Genomic DNA, 12,242 nt, shown 5'->3' on the forward strand with positions numbered 1-12,242 from the left:
AAATTAGACCATGAGGACCAACAGATAATATCAGTTAGCTAGTGAGGGTTCTTAATTCATTCCCTCAAAGGGACATTATTACATACTGTAAAAGAATATTTCTGGCATACAAAATGAAATGCCTCACTATAGTCTACCCCTTTTCTCTCTTCTTTCACACTAAGTGTTATATGAGATTATTTTTTTGATATATGAAATTTACCACAATTCGTATATTTCTTTCTTAAGATTTTATCTTGTATACAGCAATCTGCATATCAAAAAATGTAATCATAGAGTGAAGTGTATTGTGGCATTGAAGAAATTGCTGATTCAGAAACCAAAGATATTGAATGTAAAGATATTCTTGTAAAACTTAATCATCAAAATCTAGTCAAGTGTCATATACATGTACTGGTTTTTATATTTTTAAAATGAGGAGGTCAAGAAGCTGGGGGACTCATCCTTACTTTAAAAAAACCTTTTACATTTTTATCTCATAAACTCATGAAAACATTTTTGTATCAATTATTTTTATTTCACAGTTGTTTCTAATCAGATCTAAAATTAGCCCAGAGTTAAATAAAACCAAGGTAGATCTCTTTTCTTCAATTTGAAACATATGGGACAATTTCCTTAAATTGTCACGGTTGTTATTGTACCTGGGTGGGACAGGGCTTCATGTTATTTCCTTTATTGTCCAGCCATAAAATGTCATTTTCCTAATGTCCCATGATTATTGACTCTATCATTTGGATAAAGAAACTCACGACCTATTATTCTCAAGGACAGATAATTTCAATTCTATGTCAACCACCCCACTTCAAAATGCACAAATTTTTATCAAGCATAAATGCAAACAAATATTTAAAAATCAATATATCTTATTTAATGCTTTGGTCTTGTTTTGCTGTAATGACAAATTCAAGTTCAAAGTTTTATGACCATCTATTAAAATGTAATCTGTCTACTTAATAATACTGATTAAAAAAATTTCTCAAAAGAAATGGGTATTTTGATGTATTCTTTAAACTTCACTTATTGGAATGTAGAAATATTTTTTTAAAAAATTAAGAGATAGAGTGTATGCACCTAAGCAATGAACTGTAAACAGAGAAATCCATTGAACATGTTGAATTAATTTAACTATTTACACATTATTTTCAAATCTGTATTTGTCGTGTTTCACCTGAAAAAAGAAACAAACATCTTTAGAGGCTATTGAACCATGTCTTATCTTGGATTTGTATCATGGAAGTCCTTAAAACTCATAGTACCAGAAATAGAAAAACATGCCTCCAAGCTAAAGAAAGCAAGGGCTGGTTGGTTGTTGCCCAAATGTGTATCATTAAATTTGAACTCCTAAACTGGTGTTTGGAATTAAATTGTCAATTGAGCGTCATTGACAGCGGAGTCCAATATTGTTGAATTATGCAGTAAATGTCAGTTTGTATGCAGTGGTAGACTTTTGAACTTTGCGGCTGTTGGCACTCTGTAATGGCATTTATTGTCTTTTTGATGTGAGAGAAAACAAAGGATTTTAATGATAAGTCTGTGGATCCTATTAAAAATTAAACAAGCATGTAATCTTGTCGGAGGATGTGGTTAAGTGATTAAGGCAAGAGATTCCGTTGGAAGGGGTAATTGGAGTATGTTTTTGTATGAAGTTAAAAATCCAAATGACAGGTAAATTTTTTTTCATGCTTTTCTTTATTTCATAGTATACCAAATTTATGAATTCTACTTGAACACAGCATTGTTGCCCTATTAGCTTCAGTACATGTACAGATGTATAGTTATAAGTACCGGTACATTAATTTCTTGGTACTATATAAGATTTATTCAAAAAGCAATTGTTGTACTAGTATAAAAACTTTCATGTGTGTGAAGTTTATTTCGGAGGAATTTAATTAAGTTTGAAGGCTTATGATATACATATGAAATGTTACATAACTTGCTATGCAAATCTTTCTGATCAATATCTCAATTTATGAACCCCACATAGACAATTGTATGAATGCATTCTTCAGCACCATTATTTACATGTGTGCTAGCTATGCTGTCTGGACAAATATTGACCAATGTCTGGGAGCAATTGGAAGGAAACCATAATTGGCCTCATTTTTAAACCTTTTCTAAAATAGAAAGAAAATTAACTTTTTAGGTCACCTGAGTCACTCAGGTGACCTATTGTTATCCGTTTTTGTCTGTCGTCGTGCGTCGTCCGTCGTGCGTCGTGCATTAATTTTTGAACATTTTCAGCTTCTTCTCTAAAACCGCTCAACCAATTTCAACCAAATTTGGCATATAGCATCTATGGGTGAAGGGGAACAAAAATTATGAATTTCATGGTCCCTGCCCCCCTGGGGCCCCAGGGGTGGGGCTAAAACCACCAAAATTGATGCAATCTTTAAAAATCTTCTTCTTTACTCCTGGACATCAAGCAGTCAAATTGTTGGCATGATTGTAATAAGCATTGGACCCTCTACCTAAATTGTGAAATTCATGGCCCCAGGGTCAGGGGTTCTGGTGCTAGGGTGGGGCTCTATTGATTATATAGTGAAAATGCATTATTTCTTTGAAAATCTTCTTCTCTGCTCCTGGGTATTATTTAAACAAACTAAGTGCATGGTTATGACAAGCAATGATGCCTCTTCCAAAATTGTGAAATTCATGGCCCCTGGGTCAGGGGTTCTGGTGTTAGGGCGGGGCTCTATTGATTGTACAGTGAAAATGCATTATTTCTTTGAAAATCTTCTTCTCTTCTCCTGGGTATTATTTAAACAAACTAAGTGCATGGTTATGACAAGCAATGATGCCTTTTCCAAAATTGTGAAATTCATGGCCCCTGGGTCTGGGGTTAGGGGGGTGTGTTTCTATTGATTATATAGTGAAAAAGCATGAATTCTTTGAAAATCTTCTTCTCTGCTCCTGGATGTTATTTAAACAAACTAAGTGCATGATTATGACAAGCAATGATTGCTTTTTCCAAAATTGTGAAATTCATGGCCGCAGGGTCAGGGGTTCTGGTGTTAGGGCGGGGCTCTATTGATTATATAGTGAAAATGCATTATTTCTTTGAAAGTCTTCTTCTCTGCTCCTGGGTATTATTTAAACAAATTAAGTGCATGGTTATGACAAGCAATGATGCCTTTTCCAAAATTGTGAAATTCATGGCCCCAGGGTCAGGGGTTCTGGTGTTAGGGCGGGGCTCTATTGATTATATAGTGAAAATGTATTATTTCTTTGAAAATCTTCTTCTCTGCTCCTGGGTATTATTTAAACAAACTAAGTGCATGGTTATGACAAGCAATGATGCCTTTTCCAAAATTGTGAAATTCATGGCCCCTGGGTCAGGGGTTCTGGTGTTAGGGCGGGGCTCTATTGATTATATAGTGAAAATGCATTAATTCTTTGAAAATCTTCTTCTCTGCTACTGGGTATTATTTAAACAAACTAAGTGCATGGTTATGACAAGCAATGATGCCTCTTCCAAAATTGTGAAATTCATGGCCCCTGGGTCAGGGGTTCTGGTGTTAGGGCGGGGCTCTATTGATTGTATAGTGAAAATGCATTATTTCTTTGAAAATCTTCTTCTCTGCTCCTGGTTATAAAGTAAACTAAGAGTGTAGTTATGATGAACAAGAGTGCTTTTTCATGAATCATAGCCTCTAAGTCAGATGTCTGGTGTAAGGATGGGTCTCTATCGATAATATAGTGAAAATGCATTAATTCTGTTAAATAATCCTGTCTGCTCCTTAGTGTTGAGCAAATAAATAAAGTGCATAGTTATGATGAACAATTGAGCTTCTTACAAAATTTTAAATTTTTTTTTTTTTTTTGGGGGGGGGGGGGGCTATATTTGTTTATAAAATGAAAATGTGTTAATTCTTTGAAAATCTTCAACTAAATGCATAATTATGATGATGATGAGGGTACCTCTACCAAATTTATGAATTTCATGACCCGGGGACATGGGTGTTAGGGTAGGGGTGTGTTAAATCTGTAGTGAAAATGCATTATTTCTTTGAAAATCTTCTCTGCTCCTTGGCATATTGAAGACGAACAGAATTAAAGTTTTAATAAGCAAGGATATTTTTACCAGATTTTTGAACATCAGGACCATTTGGTAAAGTGTTCTGGTCCTAGTCAGGGCTCATGACCAGATAGACTTGTAAATAATAAATAGATAAAAAAGAGACAAAAATAACTTATTAAATGTTCTTCAAAGACCAAGAGAGGCCAATGTGACAGGTTGCGATGTGGGGTTAAAAGTAGTACAGAGGAACTATTAGTTTGTTAATAGTCTGCATGGTGATAGTGCTAAATGGGGGATAAATTAGAATTTAATGTATGAGTTGTTACTGAATACTAGACTAATTATTTCATTGATTCTGATCATCCTGTTTCTCTTGCTTTTGGGCAACAAAGCTTCATCTATCAGTTTATTTTATACTCTATGGATCCTCTAAATTGTTGTATTATACTCAGGTGACCGTTAAGGCCCTTGGGCCTCTTGTTAAAAAATTGAGTGTATGTATGTATTGTTTACTTTCACCTGAACTTTTATCTAGATACATTATGCTGCAGAATACACTACAGGGACGTAATGTCTTCTATGCGTAATGAACACACTCTGCTACGCGACCTTCCTCTAATTGTTATTCCAGTTCTGTTAATTCAAATTTGCTTCTTTTTTTTTCTTCCAACCATGGCACTTAATTTCCAGTGAAAAAGAAATGTTTAATATAGTTAATTGATTGTGATAAGGGACATAATTTCTAGTTATTTAAAACATTAACAAAATTAACCTGACATGAACACCATTAGCCCAGGCACAGGGATTCTTTTGATCTCTTTGTTAAACAAGAAACCTTTTAATGCTCTGTTTGTTTGTTCACATTGTGTAATATTCTGGTGAATGTATTTTGAGTTGAGTGCACTATCTTATAAAGTACCTCCATTCAATAGTATTATTTTCTTAGTGGTCTACTAAATCTATGGACTGTCATAAGATACTCCAGTAGATCTGCAGATTGACTGTATAATTCTGTGGTAGAAGAAATCTTCACAAAGATTCAGATTTACCAGTATTTTTGGGCAGTTTAGATAAAAGCATGTATAAAACTCAGAAAGACTCCATCATGTTTATAGAATATTAAATTGTATGTTATTAAGTATGGTCCCTTATGTTATGTTTCCTCAAATTATACCTACTTGGTAGAAATGTATAGGTATTTAAGGAAAAAATTGAAGGATGCATTATACTTGTGTATGATTTGATAATTTTAAAATTAAATAAGCTGTAAAAAATAATAACTTCCTCATATGAAAATAAGTTTCTTAGTGTCACTATATAGTTCAGGAAGAGATGACAAAGATTTTACAAAGTGATGGCTGGTCGATTTATAAAAAAAAAAAAAATCCTTATTATTAATAAAAATCTTGGGATGCAAATCTACTCTTTCAAATTCCCTCTATATTGTCTGTAAGGTTTCCTTCATTTCACTGATAAATCACTTTGGTCATGTTGGTAGCCCTTATTCAAAGCTAAAGAGATGAAGTTAATTTATAAGAGAAGTTTGATATAGAAATGTCCAATAAATGAAATTTTCGGTATCAGTAAATAAATTTACCAAACTCACTTTATACTTGGAGGAATAGCTACTCAAAGATGTTTTACAACATAAAATTATGTTATTACTGGTAAGCTTTGTATGAGAAAACATTTTTGAATTAAAATTTCAGTATTCCAGTTGATATAAGTAAAAAAAATAGTTTAAAATACTGATATAACATATACAATCTTAGCTGTGTATATGTAGCTTCAGCATTCACAAATGCATATGATCTTCAAAATATTGATAGTGTTAAATTTGAGATTAACATATACCATTAAATTGCCACAAGTAAATAGCTGAAATTTTGAAATCTGCAACTGATTATTTACAGTTCTAGTTAAATTAATACAAGTTCATGTATTAGATCTGCTTGCACAAAGAAGTATCAATATTATATATCAAAGCATTTTCAAAATCAACGAATTATGTTGATATAGAATCTGTGAATGACTGTAAGTTTTCATTTGATTTATTATTTTTTGGAAAAGCAGACACGTTATTAACCCCATGATAAATTAGGTTTATGTGGAATATATTGCATTGATATTTATGGACTCTCAGCATTGTTGTCCACTTCTCTGTTCTTATTACTCATTGGATAACTCAATCATTTAGAAAGTCAATATTGACTGCAAGGTAGAGATCAAGGTCAATCTCAGAAATTAAAGACTGATTAAGAATTCCCCACCTGTCTGCTAAGTGGGATGTGTTTTGTAACTACATCTTGTATAGTTTTTTGCACTGACTCATCATTTATAATGATATTATTGTCTCTTACAATTCTGTTAATTGATATGACATCAGTACTATTGTACCAGTAAGAAAGTAGTGTTAAATCTATAGCAAACTAGCATGGCGCGGCGCCATGCCCTTTTTTTCCAGCGCCATGCCCTTTTTCTGCTTGCCAAAAATAAATAATATGCCCAACAGTGGAGATTGACTAGCTGCTCTGTTTATTCAGTGCATGCTGATTAGCCCTTTTGTTTATTTAATGTATACTCAAAGGTGTGAATTCACGGCAGGAAATTACTTCTCGCTTGAACGCACACAGCCACCTGGTCAGGTAACATGCCTCAGGCTGTTGGGGTATAGGAGATAACATGAGAAAAATATCATTTGATTGCATTGAATATGCAAGAATTAGCCCAATGTCTAAGATATATGAACTTGTGAATTAAATTAATTAAGACAGAATCGTTTTTTTTAAAACTGAAAGTAGGAAAAAACCATAGTTGATGGTGAAAAGTGTAAAACAGTCTGCTCATTTAATCTGAATAAACTCAACTTGTATTGCACCAAAACTGAATATTATATGAGAAATGGGCTTGGAAAAAACAAAGTATGAAGTGAATTTCTTTGAATGATGTTTTGTTCTTTAAGAGTTGACACCCTGAGGGTCAATTAAAAGCATTTAACAAGATTTGCTTCATTAAAGTTTTAAATTTTTTTTTGTTTAGATCAAAATTTTCACATGATAATATTGATAGATTATTTTCCAAATAAAGAAATTGCCAATAACAATTATTTTCTAAGTAACCCCCCCCCCCCCCCCCGAATTTTTTTTTGTTTTTTGCATGTCATACTCCAATAACACTATTCCAAACAGGAAAAAATCCTGGGATGCCTCCAACTGATAATTCTTGGTGCATGCAATAGCTAGATTCACACCTATAATAGTTTTTAAAATAACCTAATATCTAATTCCTTGTGTAAAAAATTAAATGCATATTTTTTAATTGTCATGTCAGTGTGTGAATTGTATTATGTTGTTTTTTCTTTTTTAAAAATGAATAATTGAAAACAGATTTATAAATTTCATTACCTTTTAATTACTTGTATACAATGTAAATAAAGATTTTAGTATAATAATAATCAAAGTACATAAAGTAAAAGTTTATAATTGCAAAGGCACGTTAAAGAGTGCCCCCATGAAAACTTGTCGCAGAATAAAGTGCCCTTTTGATTTTTGGATTACCATGCCCTTTTTAGGGTCTAGATTTAACACTAAAGAAAGTGAAAACATACAACTGAGGGTGTTTTTTTGACACATTTAGAACAAGTACTTATTGTAGAAGGAAGGAAACAGGTCATTCCAAGGGAAGTTGGTCCTTATCCAGTTATGATATTCAGGACAAGTTCTCTATCTCGCTCTGCATAAAATTCATCTCAGTGCTTGGTATTCTCTTTCCTTTCCCCCCCCCCCCCCCCCCCTATTTCTTTCCATGGACTTCATCTCTTAAGTCGGTTCTGTAAATTGAGTATATGCCACATTGTCTAATATGAACAAATTACAAGATTATCATTCTGTGGGAGTTTTCACTCTATTTCTTTTTGTCTTGACCATATTTTCTCATCAGATACTCTCCTAATGAACAGTTTGAACTATTTTTTAAAGTATGAAATTGGTCAAGATCTTGGTAAAGCATTTTGGATATTTCAGAAATGTTAAGCACGGTTGTATTAGTTCTTAACTTGTAAACAAGGATTAAACACATAGCCTGTCAGTCATACAACCCCTACTAGGACATGCAGTGAATGACAAGATCTCTGTTCATCTTATTCATGTAAAAATCTCTACATACAAAAAAAAGTAAATGTACCAGAAGGAATTAGTCAAAGCGAATAATGAACTTGCATCTCCTTATTGGATAAACACAGCCTGGAACCAGACATCTTTTCCTATTATATACTCTTGATATTTGTAACATTATCGTCTGAAAACAATTACATGAAAAAATAAAGAAAAGGGAATTTTTTCATCACAAGACACATGCCCCCAGGGGTGATACCGGTAATTTTCATTTATTTATTTAAAAATTCAAGGTCATGAAGTTGCTTATTTTGTGAAATTTTCATTTCTTGAAATTTTCTGCTTATTGAAGCAGCAATATTTACCAAATACCCCCCTCCCCTCAAAAAATGATGGAGAAGTGTTTTGGTAATGACCAATTATACATTTTTACAGCCGGATGACTTTGGTAGTTGAAACGGAAAGGTAAGAGATGGATCATAATCCATCAGGATTTACCTCATTTCGATATTGTTTTATTTTTATATCTGTATGCCCTCAGCATGACCTGTTCTTTGTACTGTATTTTGCCGTCTTTATTAATAACGTAACTCTTCCAGGACCAAGACAGCTGCTAAGAGACTCAAGAAATTTTTCCATACGGTCCGATTCATTTCCAAATTGAGGCCGTGAGTTTCGTCTCTCTCTTTCTCATGCATGCACATGTCTCTTTCCTGTTTGCTAGCTATATATAGTCGTTTATATTCCTTTTATGCAGTGTGTATAGAATCAATTGACATATAATGCTTTTGATATGGTGTTTTTGATGTGTTTATCTTGCAGTGTGTGTCATTTGTATCAATTTAAATATAACGCTACATTAACAGCATGTTATCAGGGTATGAAGACTCAAGATAGATCTTTCAAGATTGACAATGCTCATTGAATGATTGTAAAGTAAAAAAAAAAAATAACAAACAATTTTTAATACTTAGGGGGTGTTCAGTTAGAAATATATGAGGCGCCGTTTTGGTATTTACTGCCAAAAAGTGATATCACCTATTCGAATAGGTGATATCACCTATTCAATTGGTGATATCACCTATTCGAATAAGTGATATCACCTATTCAGCTTCTGAATAGGTGATATCACCTATTTGAATAGGTGATATCACCTATTCGAATAAGTGATATCACCTATTCGAATAGGTGATATCACCTATTCAATTTGAATGAGTGATATCACCTATTCGAATAGGTGATATCACCTATTCGAATAGGTGATATCACTTATTCGAATAGGTGATATCACTTATTCGAATAGGTGATATCACTTATTCCTTTTGAATAGGTGATATCACTTATTCGAATAGGTGATATCACCTATTCAAATCAAATAGGTGATATCACCTATTCGAATAGGTGATATCACTTATTCGAATAGGTGATATCACTTAATCATTTTGAATAGGTGATATCACTTATTCCAATAGGTGATATCACCTATTCAAATTATTTATGAAATAACAACTGCTCCCAAGACTACAGCCTTTAATTCTCATTTACTTTCACTTTCGTTTTATAACTTACCATTCTTGCAGACAATGGATTACAGCTTCGCATTTAGTTTTAAGCAGCCCAGTAGAATTTGTAGTTTGTTTTGCTCACAAATTATATTTATTACACTTATCTATCATGTATACTATAGGAAAATTCAAAGGGTCTGTAAGTCTCGTTGACTTTCACTTTCGTTTTATAACTCCCGGGTACCTGAGCGTTCTTGGAGACAATGGATTACTTAAGTTGTAAGCATCGCAGTGGAATTATTAAACTTGTAGTTTGTTTTAATTCCCGATTGTTGCAAAGAAGAGGAGAAAATGGATTGATAAGATGCAGGTGAATAGCGTTTAATTGCTTTATTTTTTCATTACATAACGTAAACACAAGCTATTCCGAGGGGGCCAAGATTAGCCAACATACTTAAGCATAAAGGGAAAATTAAATCGTTTTTATTCTAAAATCGTCTGTATTCAAAAGGTACTCTTATCTACAGATTGGTTTCATAAATTTAAAGCATTGATTTAGCTTACAATATGGTATAATTTGGAGTATTGGACAGGTATACATGAGATTGGGATATTGAATGCGATGTCATTGAAAGCAAATAAAAAAATAGATGTACCCAAATGCATCGACCATGGGAATACAAAGTTGAATACCACGTCGATAGCATATGATCTTTGTAGAAAACACATTTTTTTTTAATTTAATTACTACAATAAAAAAAAAATGGTCAGCTCAAAATTGGTCATTCTGTAGGCTACCCTGTCTATTCAGAAATAAAAATGGTCACATACACTAAAAAAATAATTATTTTTTATTTTACAAAGAAGAAGGCATTTTTTTCATTTACACATACAAACTGTATTAACTGCCAAGTTTCATGACCACCCCCCCCCCCCTTTTCCAATACTTCTACAATTATGAGACAGACTTTTTTTTTCTTGAAATAGGCATTTTTCTCCATTTGTCATAACATATTACAGGGCTGCACAAGGTACTGAAAAAGGGACAGCGCTTTGAGTGAATGTGTTATCCATGTATCTGCAAATGAAGCAGATCCCCCAGTTATTATACTCATGGAGAGTGTAACAACTTCCAACTTGTTAATGACAGAACTCCATTTAAATCAGGTACAAGTTAAAGTTTAGGCTGCACAATTCTTTATTACAATATTCAAAACTTAATAATTCAGGATCAAGTTCACACAAGCTCACATTCCATGGTTACTTACAACACCATTATGCTAGATAAATTTGTTATACACTTTCATGTTAAATAGTCAAATTTGATTGGTTTAAAAAACATTTGTTAACAAGTACTATTACCATACTGCATGCCAGACATTACATCCCAATGGTTGAAAATGCATGACTACGGGTAACAGTATATACAGTAATAAAAAATGTTAACTGTGCAGAATGTTTGCACGTTCGTTTCACCTTGTTGTTTTCTTTAAAATGCATTCTATAACAAGAAAAATATTACCTGTTTATTTTGGGTGATGTGAAATTCTTACCCCTTAAAAACCATTGCTGACCGAGGCGAGGTCAGCGATGGTTTTTGTGGTATAACAATTTCACGTTATCCTACTAAACTTGTAATATTTTCATGTTATATGTACTTCTATTTGTAAATGTTAATGACTGTGAAAAACATAAATATTTATAAATTAGTAAAATCAATTTAATACACTATGAATACACAAAAGGACAAATTTGTACATAATTCTCTATGATTTGGTTAATAAGTTTATATAAAGGATGTAAATGGACATGACATATCATTGTTAATATTCCAGAAAGTGTTCACTGTTTTTCTTGTAGATGCTTCTTTCCATCTGATGTTTTCCAGGTTTTTGTGAAAAGTTTTCTTAAAAATGGCACCATTCAACTACAAATACTAGCCAGTGGAACTGTGATATCAATCAACTGCTTATGACACTATTAATTGGCAGAGAATTTATTTTTTTTTTATTTGGGACAAGCAATCTGTTTCAAACATTTTATACCTGCAAATTGGTACATGTACTTCATGAAATGCTTGAAGGATGCTAAAGGCTACTGAAATTCCAAGCCAGATGAAATTCAAAAGGATTGATACAAAAGTCATTTGAAGTTTTCTATTCTTAGTGATGAGTGTTTTTCAGGATGCCCTCTGATATCATAGGTACAACTGGTCACTGTCCTTTGTTAGTTACACATGCAGACAACTTATTAAGGCAGTGATATAAGTAGCTCGAAGTGATGCTTTATTGTTTTCCTCAGATTTATAACCTGGATTGATCTCTGATGCAGTAATTTAAAGCCATGTCTTTTCACTGTCACAAAGTACTGAAATAAAAATAATTTTGATTAAAATATTTCTTTTAATTCACATCATTAAATTTTTAAGCTACAGAAATTCAAATTAATTACCTATTAGTAAATAGAAATCTTTAATTGATTAGCAAGCCTTTGCATTGTCAGATCCTTTTCTGAAAGGGCCATTTACCTTTAACAATGTCAGGACAGGTGAGGCAACTGGCTGGTCTTCATGCTGGAAGTGTGTGTTAACTCTGTAATCTTTTTAAA

At 32.8% G+C, this 12,242-nt stretch overlaps 1 protein-coding gene across 2 annotated transcripts in view; it reads left to right on the forward strand.

Moving 5' to 3' along the window:
- The window catches only part of LOC133206232 (uncharacterized), a 33,223-nt gene that overhangs the window by 2,402 nt on the left and 18,579 nt on the right, over positions 1–12,242 (forward strand). The window contains exons 3-4 of one of the 2 annotated variants that reach the window (XM_061342179.1): positions 8,566–8,595; positions 8,730–8,798. In XM_061342179.1, the coding sequence (XP_061198163.1) occupies positions 8,566–8,595; positions 8,730–8,798 (99 nt within the window). The remainder of the gene's footprint in view (positions 1–8,565; positions 8,596–8,729; positions 8,799–12,242) is intronic. The other variant, XM_061342181.1, reaches the window with a different exon arrangement.

This window comes from Saccostrea echinata, unplaced genomic scaffold (assembly GCF_033153115.1).
Source record: "Saccostrea echinata isolate AGI-Se365-2 ecotype Australia unplaced genomic scaffold, CSIRO_AGI_Sech_v1 ptg000054l, whole genome shotgun sequence".
Taxonomy (NCBI): Eukaryota; Metazoa; Mollusca; class Bivalvia; order Ostreida; family Ostreidae; genus Saccostrea; species Saccostrea echinata.